This window comes from Copadichromis virginalis, linkage group LG4, assembly GCF_057382275.1.
Source record: "Copadichromis virginalis isolate Kocher_CV1m ecotype Utaka linkage group LG4, C_Virginalis_male_GT1.1, whole genome shotgun sequence".
Taxonomy (NCBI): domain Eukaryota; kingdom Metazoa; phylum Chordata; class Actinopteri; order Cichliformes; family Cichlidae; genus Copadichromis; species Copadichromis virginalis.
Window position 1 is genome coordinate 28,818,954 of NC_140621.1, and position 16,686 is coordinate 28,835,639.

The 16,686-nt window shown below is 40.4% G+C and overlaps 1 protein-coding gene across 2 annotated transcripts in view; it reads left to right on the forward strand.

The window, feature by feature from the left end:
* Positions 1-16,686, forward strand: part of znf385c (zinc finger protein 385C) — a 175,665-nt gene that overhangs the window by 59,918 nt on the left and 99,061 nt on the right. For both annotated transcript variants that reach the window (XM_085454728.1, XM_085454729.1), the window contains exon 2: positions 3,585-3,914. In XM_085454728.1, coding sequence (XP_085310854.1) covers positions 3,587-3,914 — 328 coding nt within the window. In that variant the 5' untranslated portion in view covers positions 3,585-3,586. The remainder of the gene's footprint in view (positions 1-3,584; positions 3,915-16,686) is intronic.

The window sequence follows — 16,686 nt, forward strand, 5'->3', positions numbered from 1 at the left end:
TGATACTTTGATGATGCCAATTATACAAGAGACTTTGTTCTGTCTTTACCAATCTCTCCTCACTCTTTCCATGTGTTTCTTTCTGCCTCCCTGGCACCACTGACCTCTATAATAAATGCTCTGTGCTTTAGTTGATTGTCAGGAGGATTTTGATCCTTCCCCATCTGAAATGCATCAGACAGGGAAATAGATTATCCCCTTCTGCAGTCATTTTGCTTACAGTCCTTGCTGTCAGGATTGCTTTATGCAAGAAATCTGGGCTATTGATATTTTGTATCCAATTATTTAGACAGGAGTCTTTTTCTTCTACTTCATTTCCTTTTATTTTTTTAATCTCCTCTTACCCAGTGAATGCACGACATCTCCGCATATGTGTGTGTGTGTGTTGTAGCTGCTTTAATGCTTGTTAGCTTGATTAGATTATTTTCATTTTTTTTTCAGTTGTGTTTGTTGCGTTGCTAAGATGAGTCCATGTGGTTTTGACAGCAGATTCAATATATATTTTATAAATTTTAAATGCTTGTGTTTAGTTTGCAATTTCTGCATGTTTGATGAATTGCTGCCCTTTACTAAAAAAAAAAAACTGAGGTCAGCATATGTTTGTGTTTGTGTGTGCAACTGTACACATGCATGGTTTGTGTATAGCCATGCCTGTACATGCATGTCTGTCTCATGGCAGTTTGAACTGGATGTGGAACATGTAACTTGCATGCAAATCTCTGCTTCCAATTGGCTTCACTTGTTGTCAGTATTCCCCTCTCATCAGGGTGATTTAAGAGCTGCTAACTGCCATGCAGTGTTTGCGCCGGTCCATCTGGAAGCCAGTTTCTGCCTGAACCAGAATGCCCCCATGCCAACTGGCCACAGAGGATGGGTGGGGGAGCTGTCTGAGGTGGGCCAGTGGCTGGTTTAAGCTGGGGAAAGTGCAACAGTATTTCAGGATCAGCGAGCAGCGGACGTAAGATCGTAAATAGAGTTTTTATTGCTGAGCTGCTATGCTGGGTGAGCCTCAGTCTTTCAGCAAGATCGTAGCAGTGATTGATGTTTCCAATGTGCCGAGGGAGGAGGCTGTGCAGCGTGGGGGTGCATCAGACAGCGGAAACGGCGGACATGGCAAGGCTGGCAGAGCCTCCTGCCCTCCCTCATTTCCCCAGGGTTACCCCCTGACAATCTCCTGTCCTGTGTCAGCCTACAGATCTCTGTGTGGACACGGCATGGACTCTTGTCTCACACAGCTTCTACCTTGAGCTGGAAGTGTCTTTAAAGTCACTGCAGGATATTCAGTACAAACAGACTCACATACTCACTGTTGAAAAAGCTGGAGAAACCTTTTGGTCCTGGTGCTGCTGTTCATGAAAGTAGCTGGTTCTGTCCATTGTCCTGTATCATAACATTGACAGAGAAGTAAGGGACACCGGTGAGTGTTGTTAGAAGTGAATTCCTTGAACAACCCTGTATGTACTTAAAAGCACGAGACAATCTGCAGCTCTGTTTTTCCAAATATAGATGCACTGAAAAGCTTAAGAGCATGCAGCCTAGAGATTCCGGGTTTCTTCTTCTATTTTAGTAACACAACAAAGCTGACTGAATTAGCTGTGAAAATCTGTGTAAGATCAAAATTACGCAGTTAAATGAAAATCTCACTTTTATAACATACACAGAGAATTTCAAATATTTCTAAATAAAAAAAAAACTGTCTTACGTACATCAGTCTTACGTGTGTCAAATCCCTATATAAAGGTTTTCTTCATAGCTGTATAACCAGATGACTCATGTTCAAAATGTAGATAGTGTAGCAGGTAGAAATACGTTCCTTCTGTGAGCTTGGCCATTTTTATGTGTCATGCTACATACATTTCCACTGAAGCTCTAAAGTTAACTTTATTCACATAAAATAAAAAATAATTTTTAACATACAGATCTGTGCTACACTGGTCTCTATGGTAACAGTCATGCCTGCATGATCTGAAAGCATGGTCTGCATAAGGTCACAATCTACCTTTGCAGAATTGTCCGGCTGAAAAAAAATAAATGTATATATGAATGTTAGGATTCTTTAATGGTCTGTAAGGAAATATCTTTTGCAAGGGTGCAATATGCTCTCTATGTGTTCTGCATGTCTTCACTAAGGTTCTTGTTTTTACAACCTTGCTAATTTAGGGTGACTAGTTGAGTTGTCTGGCAGGAGTGAGAAGGTTGCGTGGTTAAGGACTACAGAGATTTTTTTTCATTCAGTGCCAGAGAGCAGCATTGCTCAAAGCTTTTGAGAAAACATCTGATGGAGCCTCTTGAGTGCTCCCAGATTGGCAATGTGAATAGCAGCTTTCATGGAGGCTGCTTGCTCTAATGTGTTTTTGAGTACTGTGTGTGTGTGTGTGTGTTTGCTCACATTTGTGTGTCCTTGTGTGAGCATTTTCTCTTAATGCTTGTATGTACGTATGTGTCATAGGTTCAACTTTACTCTCTGCGTATGTGTGTTTGGTGCATGTGTTTGAGCAGTTTGGTTGTTTACATAAATAACTTGAGGCGGAGGCAAAAAAGCCAGCAGCAGAAATGCACAGCTGGGTGTGTTTCAGGGACATTTTACAGTGGTGATGGCTCAATCCTTCACAGAGCTACAGTAGAGCTACCTTTTCATTTATTTATGTGGAGTGGATGCATATGAAACAAATAGCTCTTATTTTCAACTGCTTTCTTCGGAGAATCTTAATTGTCTCTTTCAATATTTTTGGCCTGCTTATCTTCAGCAGACACATTTACAGAAGTCTCTTTATCCATTTGTACATAGTTCTGGTAAATAAAGTGTTTAATATCCCATATACTTCTATATTTCCTAAAGCTGCTGATGTTGAAGAAATACTGTAGGTTGTATAGTTTATAGTTTTTTCCCCCTATATGCACCTGTTTGTTCCATGCACAGTTACTTGAAGATCCTGCATAGAGGCGGCATGGTTTCCACTGCAGCATTTTGGCTTGCAGGGGGGGACAGATAGCACTCTGCCATGGAGTCATCCTAAGTGAAATAGCTTGACATAGGAGCCTTACTGTTCCTCTGAGAGTCACACTGCAGCACTCTGTCTCCCCCAAGTGGTACTTCCTTGCACCCCGGACCTCCACCATATGAACAACAGCTGACAGTGTGATCATGCTTGCACTTGTGCCCAGCATTTCTTTTCACACTTTCCTAATCTCTTCATAAATGTCCAAATAAACATCCAGATGAACAGCATCATCTTTTTGGGCTCTTCATAAATGTTTTTTGTTTTTATACACGTGTCACTGTTCAGAGGGTATTTGATTCCACACACTCCTTGACACTTTAGGAATCAAGGGTATTTTTGCAGTTGTCCTCTGCAGCTATCAGGTTTTAAGAGGGTTTTCCTTGCTGGATGGGCCAGGCCAGACCAGACTGTGATAAGTTATTCCATAATGTTTTACACATCTTCTCTAGCCTTCCTCAGAAAGAAAAGGAGGATCCAATGTTTCCTTGGGTTTTGTGTGTATGTAATTGCTAGCCTCTAAGGGTACTTTCTTCCAGTTTGTATTAAACATCTTCTCCATCTTGCTCTTTTCTTCTACCACAGGTATGAAACGTCCGTTCAGCCCGTCGTTGCTGCCAACAATCGAGCTGGACAAAAGGACGGGCAGCACTGAGCTGGTAGTGCAAATGGACAGCGAGCTTTCCTGCAGCATAGGGGATGAGGGCGTACGACCAGATGAGCAATCACCAGGGGGCGCCTTGCATTCTACGCTCTGCAGACCAAAAAGGGAGAGGAAGCAACGAAGCTACACATTGTGTGATGTGTGCAACATACAGCTGAATTCAGCTGTACAGGCCCAGATTCACTACAATGGCAAATCCCACCAAAAGAGACTCAAGCAAGTCAGCAATGGCAAGATACCAAACAACGCAGGTAGGTCTTAAGCGCTGCTTGACTGACCATTTGTTTAAAGTTGCAAAATAAGATATACATGCAGAAAAGTGGATAAAGTCTTTAACTGGATTTTTATAACAGTGTCCAGCACAAGGGTCATGCAGCTTAACAGAATCCCACACACTGTTCACAGCACACTGTCACAAGTTCCTCGTGCCATTCCTCTGTATTTGTGTTGAATAGAAGTTAAACAAATTGGATTCTATTTGGTGAAATGTGTTCAGACACAGCCTTGGGCTGAAGACACAAACACACGCACGGACACAGTAGCATACAAGTAGAGCAGAGCTGAGTGAAGTTAGAAAACAAGAAGCTAATTAAGTGCTGCTTGTGTTTGATGGTTGTGTTCCTGGAAGTGAGGCGGCTGGAGTGAAGTTGGACATTTTTTCATTCTAGTCACAGTCTTGTTTAGAGCTCTGCTGCAGGGAAATCAGTCTCTCAGTTAAATTTGACGTGTTCACACTTTCATTCGCTTCTTTGCTCTGTCTCCAGCCTTGGCAAAAGACGTACATGCGACCAAAACATGTATGCAGACTCATTTATCTCAATAAAAAGAAAATACACAGGGCATTGTGCAAAAGTCTGTCACCTTCGTTTCTTTATAATTTGCCAGGAAAATAGGAAATAGGTTTATTTATTTATTAAAAACATGGAAATAAGAATGGAAATGCAGTATTAATGTGGAAAAAAAAGAGTTGGTACAATGCTTAGAGACTTGAACATCAATATTTGGTATGAGTACATTTATTCTTCAATACAAGCCGAACTCTCTTAGGAAAGGTTTCTTTTAATTTCTTTAAGTAATCTCCAGGAATAGTTCTCCAGGATCCATGGGATGAAATTAGATTCATATTTACTTTTGACAAGATCCCCATCATCATTCGCTGAAACGAAGCCCCGCATTATGACAGAGCCTCTACTGTGCAGATGGCTGTAGATGCTCTTGTGTAATTTGGCATACCTCAGTCTTTTCTCCCAGTGTCCTTTCCTTAAGAATGACTTCTTGACAGACACACTTACACTGAGGCTGTTTCTGATCAGACTTCAGCAAACAGTAGATGAATCAACTAAAGGGCCAAGTGCATCTCTCCGATCCTCTTTCAGCTGATCTTTACTTAACTATGTTTAAGGAAAGGACTTTCAGATACTGTTTTATCAGCTATAGATAGTTTTTTTTTAACCCCTCACTTGTCCAGTTTACTCAAATTCCTTAAGGATACACTGTTCACCATGCCAAGATATGGAAGGTTTTTGACTCTCTTTGCAAATCACCTTGTTAGTGCAAAATTACAATTTTATCTTAGTCAAACTGTGTTATCTTTGGCATTTTTCATAGATTCAGTCTAAAAAAACGAGAACAAGTTATGTATTTTTGCAAAAGGTTCCTACGAACAAAGTGCCTATAGATCTAATTCAAAATTGTGAATTTGCTAAGTTGGCTATTATGTCCGATGAATCCCTTGAATTAGGTGCCCTTTTTATGCTAGAATAATAGGTCTAAGGGGCCAAATGAGTAGAGTTAAAAGTACTGAAAAATCCGCCAATGTCAAAAGAAAAACTTTATAAGATCACTTGGAAGAAAAATGTAAAGAACAGAGGGGTGACTCAAAACTTTTTCTTAGTACTATGAGTTTAACAAAGTTTTGAAACCCAGTTCAAACACAGACTGGCACATCCTTTAGGTGGTTTACATGTAGCAACATGTTAATCATATGAGACAGAAGTCACATTTGTATTCGTGTTGCAAACAGGGAGAACGTTGTGATTATACTTGAGCAAAGCTGGTTTCTGTGCTGGAAGTCTGTCACTGTCCTCAAACAGGTGCAATAGATGATGTGTTTAGATGTGTTTGCATTTGAGCAGGTGTGATTTTGTCACACAAATCAGCATTTGCAAAATTAAGATATGATTACGGTTAGATTTTTCTGAGGAGGAAGAGTAACCTTATCCGAAGAGAGCTCTTTAACAGGTTAAATGTCAAACCCTGAAATGACTCAAGGGGTGTTAAACAGTTTAATCTCCAAGACAGCTGAGGGGCTGTATGCAAATTGCAGATATTCTCAGATGAGACACTGCTCCACCAATAGACCAAAGTGTCATAGCGTCTATTTTTAAACATCTCCCTTCATTACAGCTAAATCATTCTTAAAAATGTTCTGCAAAAGAAAGAAAGAAAGAAAGAAAGAAAACGGGATGCCATTAAGCATTTTTTTCCTGCTTAAGCACCCCTTAGCTGATGTTTGAAAGAGCTATCTGTAAAACCCATTAGTGCTCAGCGATGGGAATAACGGCGTTACTAACGGCGTTACTTTTTTCAGTAACGAGTAATCTAACTAATTACTATTTCTATCGTTACAACGCAGTTGCCATTACTAACAAGAAAATGCGGTGCGGTCGCGCTACTATTTTTCAACAAACAGACGATTGAAGCTGTCTTCACCTTACCGCACATAAGTAATCTGGGTGCTACAGCTTTAAGCAGCTTCGCGCGCTCCCGTGGACACTTTCTGGCAGATGATCACTTTTTGGCACAACACCTGGAGCTAAGAAGGCAAAACAATCACATGAGTGCTGCTGTTTAACTGAGGAAGGATAAAGTAGTCGTGGTAAGCCAATCACATGACCACTTAAAGACAAAGCAACAAGGTGATATATACCAGTGAAAATTGTGTTGATAGGCCACGTAAAACCAGAGTCATGATAAACAATATATACGTGTGTTTTTTTCTGAATAGTTTTGTCACGTTTACTGTCTAAGGACAGCGCTAGCAAGCGCTCTCTGCTTATGACTAAAAAATTTAAAAAACAAAACAAAAAAACAGCCATTTCGTGTTGGTGGAAAAATGCACCATGTCGACCAATCAAAAAATGATATGGCGACATGACCTTTGGTTGTTTAAGAAGAGGGGGAAGCTTTAGAAGTGATGGCGAGAGAGAGAGAGAGAGAGAGAAAGAAAGACAGCAGAAAAAGAGAGAGAGTTTTGAGATATGAGAGATTTGTGACGTTTAGCATGTTTGGAGTGTGTGTTGTCTTGTGTAGTTAGTGTGCAGTGTTGTGGATAGTTTTGTGTTGTGTGTCAGAACAATGAGGCGACTGCTGTCTCCAGGTAGAAACAGGAGTGATACACCTGCTGTCAGACCTGCAGGTATTAGGCTGTGATGTTCTCCTTTATAGTGGACAGAAATTATTTTTTTTATTTTGGAGTGACACAAATAATTTGTGTGGCATCATATTGAATGCAGAACAGCTGATTGTTCTGTAAATAGTTTGAAATGGTTATTTAAAAAATCAAGGTAAAAGGTAAATGGATGCAAATAACTTTGTTGTTTGCAAAACTTGTGCATAGGATTTTAAAATTAACAATTTATATTTGCACTTAAAGTTATGAAATATGATTCAAAAAACATGTTTGTGGTTGTTACAGTAAAAAATATAACTTTTTCTAATCGGATTTTATGTTTTTGCCTGATTTTAGATCAATTGTGTTAATACAGTATGTCAAAATGAAAACATAACTGTAAATTCAGACACGTGAGGTTGTGCTGAAAAGGATGATACTAAACAAGGCAAAGTAAATCGTTTTTAAAGGTAAAATGTGGAGGGAAAATCAAAAGTAGTTAAAAATGGCCAATTATACCCTGGACCCCAGAGGGTTAAACTTTTGTTTTTTAAAGTAATGCAATAGTTACTTTTCAAGTAATTAATTACTTTTAGAATCTTGTAACTCAGTTACTAACTCAGTTATTTTTTTGAAGAAGTAACTAGTAACTATAATTAATTACTTTTTCAAAGTAACTTGCCCAACACTGTCAGTGCTACACTGGAACCCTTGCAAAATAAAATGTGCGTAAGTTGAAATAATAAGTAAAAGTAATCAACATTAAATCATAGCAATCATAGCAAAAAAATCCAATATGACAGGGGTTTCCCCAAATTAATCAGCCTTTATCTTTTAGAAAACAATCTGTATATTTCGGTATTTAATGATAAAGTAGCTTCTTAAAATAACATTTAACGTAATTGTTTTCTTTTTTAAGGCAGTAGAGATGGACAGGAAATGAGTGCAGGGGAATAATATGCAGCAAAGGTCCAGCCAGCTGAGAGCTGAACCAAGCACTCAGCTGCTAAGGGCCCATGCGCCATCCTAAACTGTCTGATCAAAAAAGCGTACATAATTTTGGTATTACTTTTCTACAGAGAGGAAGAAACTTTAATTTGGGAATAGTCTGACATTATTTGAGGCTATTTTATTACCTCTGATTATTACTGCACTTTGTTTTTTAATCGGTTTAAGAAATTGGAAAGTACACAGTTAATATGCAAGGTGACTTGAATAATTATACATTTTCTCTTTTTTTTGTAACTAATGTGAAAAGTAAAATCTTTCAAACCCAGAAAATATTTCACTGTTCTTTTTTTTTTTTGTTAATAATCACACTCTATCTTAAAGCCTTATGCTGGCTAACCAGTAGCCCTGAGTCTTCAGAGCTTCATGTAGAAGTCCTTGTAAAAGATAAATGACTCATACACTTCCAGAGATATTGATTAGATTCGATTAGATTAGATTAGATAGAACTTTATTAATCCCTCGGGTGGGTTCCTCTGGGAAATTCGATTTTCAAAAAAGCACAGCACTGACAGAAGTTACAGAGCTACAGAATATTATATATATATATATATATATATATATACACACACACACACACACACACACACACACACACACACACATATATATATATAAATACAGAGACAATATAAATAAAATATACGAAGGGGATAAATAGAATAAATAGGAATAAAAAATAAAAATACAAGTGAATTGCACATGAATTGCACATTTCAAGTATGAATTTGCAGTATTGAACTGCAGTTCAAGTAACCACACCATAATTCAGCGATCACATAATATCCTTCAGGGATTTTTCCAAACATGTTTTAAAATTGTATCCAGTTTAATGTAAAATAGTTCTTCATAAATACTGCGTATGAATCAGATTTGGTTTAACCGAGTCAGTTCCACGTTGCTGCAAATACGTCTGGAGACTGAAGCTAATTTGTAGTCATGTGTTGTTTTTGAAGCTCTAAAATATATTTACACAAAGCAGCACTTAATTGCCCTAAATGGCTAAAAAGCTTGCAGGAAATATAAAAAAAAGTTGGTATAGGTGCAAAATCATACTTTAATTTTTGTTCATAAAAGTTTGCCATCTCAGAACTAATTGTTTTAATAGCAAGCCATAAAAAGCCATATTACAAACTGGTTTTTGTCCTCTGGGCTTTAGAAAAGTGTGATCTTCTGTCTTATTATCAGCACACATTTACCAAGGCAGAATCAGTGATTGTATGGAGGGGTGTCGGGGGGCAACATATGGTGCTATCCAGACTACGTCTTTTCCGCATGCATAAGAACAGCACGGCTCTGTCTAGGCTCTAAACCAGCATACCTGGAGCCTGGACTCACATATCAAAATAATTTAACAAATTTTGAAATAATCAACCAAGAGTCGGAGAACAGATGTACAAATGTGAGGAATAAAATAAACGAAAACTTTTTTGACAGTTACTTTACAGATAAATGTGTGTCTTTAGTTTGGATCTATTTTTATTAAAAGGGGATACATTCTCCCTTACATGAACAACAGACTGCAAGTCACATGTCAGCTGAGGTCTTTGCTGTGCGCTGAAGTGCAACTTTTATCATAAGATATGCTGTAATGCAAAGTGTTTGATCATTTGGTCTTTGATGCCACCAGCTTTTTAAGGTTAGAGACAGCTGTCCAGCAAGCATCGAGCACACCTGATAAATTCTACAGTAGTATGCACCCAACACTTTATCGTACACACAAGAAGCTACATGTTGTTTACTTTAAATTCCCAGTTTTGGTACACTGGTGCATGTGATTCATACACACACACACATATATAGTTTGTGACTCTGTGGCTGTGTGTTTATGTGTTGTTTTAGGTGTTGTGTGTATTAGTCAAACAGCACGCTGAATTGTTGTGGTGTGCAGATTCTCTCTGACATGCAGTCACAATCACGCAGCCTTATCTCTGCTCACCTTCTGCTGACTCCCCGAGGCAGCCAGCTCTACTGCGTCCTCAGCTCCAGCACAGCTATGCTGCGTTTCTGTGTGTCTGTGTATGTATGTGCACATCCTCCTCATCTAGTTCAGATATTTTTAGATTTCTTAAATGTTACACAGTCTGTAACTCAGAGTGTGGAAATATAAAAAAGAGGCTTTGACGCTCCTGATTCTGTCAGTCTGCATATGTACAGTATCTGTGTTTGGTGTAGATGTTTATAGGTTTATTGCATAGATAAAGAATATAATATTTAAATAAGAGTGTATGTAAGTGTGTGTGTCTTTGTCTGTGTGTTACTTGCAGCGAATCTTCTCCATGTCGGCGTGTATTTCCCTCCCTCCATGCTTCACTGAGCTGACATGAGTCCAAGCTCTCTTTTTTCTCCTTCCTGTCTCCCCTCCTACCTCTTTTTTCTTCCTCTCCCTTTCTCTGGCATGGATGCTGGACATGTGGGGCAGCTAGTCATACTGAAAGATGAATGTGCCAGTGATTAAGAGAGTCCTCTCTGTTATCATGGGCAATAATATGTAGAGAAGCTTGCTGACAGGGCTGAATGAAGAGAAATAGTCCAGATGTTTGGGTGACAATGGGAGTTCAGGTGCAAATTTATGCGCTTTAGTGTTCATTTTTATGGAAATGTTCCATAATGATATTAAAAATTCATAGCGAATACTCATGTGTTTGTTTTGAGATTGAAGAATTACTTTACTGAAGATGAAATAAAGTAAACAGCTCAACAAGAAGTGAACTTTTTAAACTCAATATTTTTTAGATGTCATGGCTCTTTTATGACTCCTAATGCTGGCTATATTTCATTCTGTCTATAGAGAAAAACGGCTACAATGCTTGCAATATTTCAATGCCACAGAGAGTTTTTTAGTCAAAAGTACTCTTGGTGGATACATATTTTACACATATTGATGCATGTATGGAAAATATTACTACTACTACAACTAAGGCTGCATTTCTAAGTCAAGCAAGGTGAAGCTTGTTTCATCATTTCAAGAAAATTTAGCCAGATTGTCACGTAAGCCAAATCTTTTTTAAAAGTAAAAGTACAAGACAAAAGTCCAGCTAACAAATGTAACACATATTCTTTACATCAAATCACGTTAAATATTTAAGGTGCAGATGTGTAGGAGGTTTACCTCTGCTTGATCCATATCATATGCTTGCTATGAACCTGTATTGAGTGCATATATGTGTAGAAAGAAGCTTGTTGACAATAACCTGTTAAAAATATAATTATGACCTCTAACTTTTCCTACATCCCTTCCTTTACAAGTCTATACTATAACTGTATTTTTTGTTTGCTTATGAATTTGCTATTGCAACAATTCCCTGTTATACGCCTCAACGCTTTGACAATAAAGGCTCAGACAGCATATCATGTTGCAGAAATTAAAGTTGCAACAAAACATAATCTGGTCAACACAACATTAGTAGTCCAAACTAGCTTTACGCTTCTATTTAAATTGAATAGCAATAGTTCTGTGAAGTCAATAAAAACAAATGAAGTTGAATGTTTTGTAAAGGCCAAACAAAAGCTATTGCAAATCTTCATAATTCTCCCACAATCTGAAGTTACTGCAGAACCAGTTATAAGTCCATCGGGTCTTTGACTGCTGAGATGACTGGCATGAAAACAATATAGAATTATGACTTTTATCTTTTCAGGGTTTGGTTAATAGTATTTTAATATGGGGTTTAACGTTCAATGCAGTAGTCTAATAATTAAATATCGGTGAAATGTCTGGCTTGATTAGTGACTACCATCAATCCAGATGTCAGGTTTGCAGCTTTAATTACTGCTTAAACTGGAATAGTGTTTATGTTTGCTGCTGACAACCATGACTGTGTATGATCTATTTTATTACAGGCCTCAGTGATGCATGTAAATGTGTTTTTTTAACTTCAATGTTTTGTTGCATGTGTGTATGTTAGCATGCATAACCATGTGTGCATGCATGTATAAAGCAAATTTCTACTTTGTTTCTCCTCTACTGCTAAGTAGGGAGGCCTCAGATCAACCAGTCCTTAGAGGGAGAAAGGTCCTTAATCCTTTATGCTGTAATTAGTATTGGTATTAATTTCGGCCAAGGACATGCATCAATGTAAGGAGTCAGTCAATTAAAACTTACCCCGCCCCCAAACTTAACTCATTCACTGCCAGCCATTGGCAGTGAATGAGTTAAACCCATTGACTCATTCACTGCCATTGACGGCTATAGACGTCAATGGCAGTGAATGAGTTAAATGCCTCACGCGCATGCACACACACATACTTCCTTGTACTCCCTCGTTTACTTGCAGACCCCCCTCTTTTTCCAGAGCGAATGATGAAATCCTGTTAGAAGGGTCCAGAGGGGGGGATCAGGACTGTGGACAGCACCCTGTCCTGATGTGACCTAGCAAAGCCTGTGGATCCGAAAATCATTCTGACAACACGATGTTCGGCTATGTGTGGTTGTTTGTGTTTTCTGTTAATCTTCCTTAGCATTGTGAGGCAGCATGAATGTGTCCTACGGATACATCCTCCATGAGACAGAAACCACGCATGATAGAATTAGCATTTGTGTGTGCGTGTGCCTGTGTGTGTATGTGAGGGGGTTTTTTTCTAGTTGTCCTTATCTTATTTGCTTTGATATGTGAACATTTTTGCAGTGTGTGTGTGCGTGTTAGTTTATGTTTGTGTTAGTGTGAGCCTCCTTTTCATGGTTAGACTCTTCATCGCGGTCTCTGTCTGACTCTATCTCTCCGGCTCTGTTTTTAAAAAGCGTGAGGAATTGGATTAAAGGCAAGGATTTTCTGCATGAATGCATTTGCACATCTGCATTTTATTTTTGCGCTGCCTTGCAATTTCGCTATTTTTTCCCCCCTCAACAGACTAAAATTACTTCACTCTCTTTATACATGCCTTTGGACATACATGTACAGACGTTGTTGGTGTGTGGTGTTTATGTAGTGACCGCAGTGTCTACTCTGATCCTTGTACATGGTTGATGTTGCTGCTGGGTTGTTTCTGTGTCTAATTCCAGGAAGCACTTGCTTCAGCTAATGTCATTTCACAGTTCAAGCAAACATTAAAACCTCTCCAGAGAGTATTGTCTGTAACAAAACAAAAAATTATTTGAATAAACAAGAATATCCATCCATCCATCCATCCATCTTCATCCGCTTTGTCCGGGGCCGGGTCGCGGGGGCAGCAGCCTAAGCAAAGAGGCCCAGACCTCCCTCTCCCCAGCCACCTCCTCCAGCTTGTCCGGGGGAATACCAAGGCGTTCCCAGGCCAGCCGAGAGATATAATCTCTCCAGCGTGTCCTGGGTCTGCCCCGGGGCCTCCTCCCGGTGGGACATGCCTGGAACACCTCACCCAGGAGGCGCCCAGGGGGCATCCTTGTCAGATGCCCGAACCACCTCAGCTGGCTCCTTTCGATGTGGAGCAGCAGCTGCTCTACTCTGAGCCCCTCCCGGATGGCCGAACTTCTCACCCTATCTCTAAGGGAGAGGCCAGCCACCCTTCGGATGAAGCTCATTTCTGCCGCTTGTATCCGCGATCTCGTTCTTTCGGTCACTACCCACAGCTCGTGGCCATAGGTGAGGGTAGGGACGTAGATCGACCGGTAAATTGAGAGCTTCGCTTTTACACTCAGCTCCCTCTTCACCACGACGGACTGGTGCAGCGTCCGCATTACTGCAGCTGCAGCCCCAATCCGTCTGTCGATCTCCGGCTCCCTTCTCCCATCACTCGCGAACAAGACCCCGAGATACTTGAACTCCTCCACTTGTGGCAGGAACTCATCCCCGACCCGGAGTGGGCACTCCACCCTTTTCCGGCTGAGAACCATGGCCTCAGATTTGGAGGTGCTGATCCTCATTCCCGCTGCTTCACACTCGGCTGCGAACTGTTCCAGTGCGAGCTGGAGGCCTTCACCCAATGAAGCCAACAGAACCACATCATCTGCAAAAATCAGAGATGAGATTCTGAGGCCACCAAAGCGAAAGCCCTCCACCACTTGGCTGCGCCTAGAAATCCTGTCCATAAAAATTATGAACAGAACCGGAGACAAAGGGCAGCCCTGGCGAAGCCCATCACCCACCGGGAACGAGTCCGACTTATTGCCGGCAATGCGAACCAAGCTCTTGCAGCGGTTGTATAGGGATCGAATGGCCCGTAGCAATGGGCCAGACACCCCATATTCCCGCAACACCTCCCACAGGACACCCCGAGGGACACGGTCGAATGCCTTCTCCAAGTCCACAAAACACATGTAGACTGGTTGGGCAAACTCCCATGCACCCTCAAGTATCCTGGAGAGGATAAAGAGCTGGTCCAGTGTTCCGCGACCAGGACGAAAACCGCATTGTTCCTCCTGTATCCGAGGTTCGACTAACGGACGAAACAAGAATATGTAAAGTACAAATCACTGATAAGCTACAAGGATATATTTATATAGAAAGGGACTTATTTTATAAGCATATCCACAGTTTATCTAAAACACTGTCTTCCATGTCCTTTTTTTTCCTGGTGTGGGTGTTTAAATCTCCTGAAATGTGATGTGGCTGTCGAGTCCTGCACTTTGCCATTTTTTTCCACTCCACCCCCACATCCCCTGTCCTTCTTTCCCCCTGTTCTCCACTTTGCCCCAGGGTCCAGACCTCTGTGTGACGGCAGTTCAGATTCTGGGAAAAGGTCGACAGGCATACCAGGCTGACACACAGGACCCACTGGAGCAAAAGAAACGTGAGGTGTGGCTCTTACCGGGCCACAGAGAAAGGGTCACGTTTCTCAAATCATCCAATGTCTGTGTTTACTCAGGTTCTGACAGGTTGACTGGCTGTGTCTGCAGAGAAGGCCAAGCGATTCTCGCTATCAGCCCCTATCTGCCCTGTCTGCTACACAGACCCGTACAGCCACAGCTGCCGCAGACATATCTGCTAGATGAGTCGTACCGTTTGCCAGTTTGCTAAATGTCAGAAAATATCAGGCAGTTTTCAACAGTATTTTGTCATTTTGGTCACCTAGCATGACTCTTTTTTGTTTTTCTTATTTATCATTGCCCTCGTTTTGTCTGGCCGTGTGCTTGTTTTTTATTCTCCATTGTCAAACAGAGTTAAACCGCTGGTCTTTTCAGTGTAATATATGTAAGCATATTACAGAGAAATGCTTTTTCCTTCTCCCTGAACATACAGTGAGGAACATCAGACATGTTGTAGATTTTAAGTAAAATCAGGAAATGTACTATACAACCCAGTGAGCTGTCTTTTTTGGACAATTTTGCCCTCTTTCCCCACTGGCTCTTTGCTAAAAGACTCATGAAAGGCTTTCTTTCTGAGCAGAAAGGAGTCCCTTTAACCCCCCCTCATCTCACCTCCACCTTAGCCATCATCTGTTCCCCATCATTACAGGCCTTTGGAAAGGCAAAATTACAGCAGAGTGGCATATTACCAGCTGTATCTAAGGGCAGGAATGGAGGTTAGAGAGGGAAAAGGTAGTCTGGAGTAAAGGGGAAATAGAGATGAGCAGGAGTAATAAGGAAGATGGGGGTTCTAAAAAGGGAAGAATCACATCAGCAAGACTGAGACAGAGAAAAGCTTAGGAAAGAGGCTGACTTGAACAGAGAGAGTGGGTGGTATGTGTGAGAGGCAGACGTAGACAAACACTGTCATTTACAGAGCGAGGCAGAGCTGTCTGCTAATGGACACATGATATATGGCCACAGAAAGTTTGCAGTTCCTCAGAGTTCCCAAAGTTCACATATACCTCCAATTCTTCACAACCAAGCCTTCAGACACCAGAAGCGTCTTTGCAGAAGGTCATTGCATTTTTGTCCAGAGCATTTTATAGTATAATTTGGGGGGAATTGGAGCTAATCTCATGAGAGGCCTCGTGTCACATCGAATGAGAGGAAGCAACTGCAAAGTAGTCTGACAATGTTGGAGCGTTTGCTAGTGCATGGAGCAGTGGAACTCTAGAGACCCTTAGTGTGTCATACATAAAACTGAAGTAGACAAGCTTTTGTAAACAGATGTAAACTAGGCGGAATGAGAGGAAAGTGAGGGTGAGGGGAGGGCATGTAGCACACACGCGGTCATAAACGCATATCTTTTTGCCTGTTTCATATCGCATCTGCATACAGTAACATCTTAGCATTGTTATTTTACGAAAATTAATAACTGTCATCAGATACAACATATTAATGCATCAATATACTACCTGCAGAATAGCAGTCTTTTCTAATTTCTGTAAGTCTTTATGCTGATTGCAAAGTTGGACTTTTAAGGAAACAAAAATGTAGAACTCAGTTCTTATTTTTCATTCTCAGAATTGCATTTTGTTTGCAGTCTGTATAAGATGTGATGCATGATTTGTCATGTTTAAATTTACCACAAAAGTTCTCAAATTTAAAACGGGTACAGGGGGGGTAGACTAAATACTTTTTTTGTTGAAAAAAGTAATATTTGGTTTAAAAAAATTCCCCTCAACTGTTTTGTTGCTCCACCATTACTGCCTGACTTCTCAATTTACCTGCAGGTCTGTATGTATGCCAGTTTTATGCAAATAATCCTAGTTCCCTCATAGCATGGCCAAAGCAGACTACTACAGCTCCTTCTGACAAACACACACATACACGCACACACACCATGCCATTTAGAGAG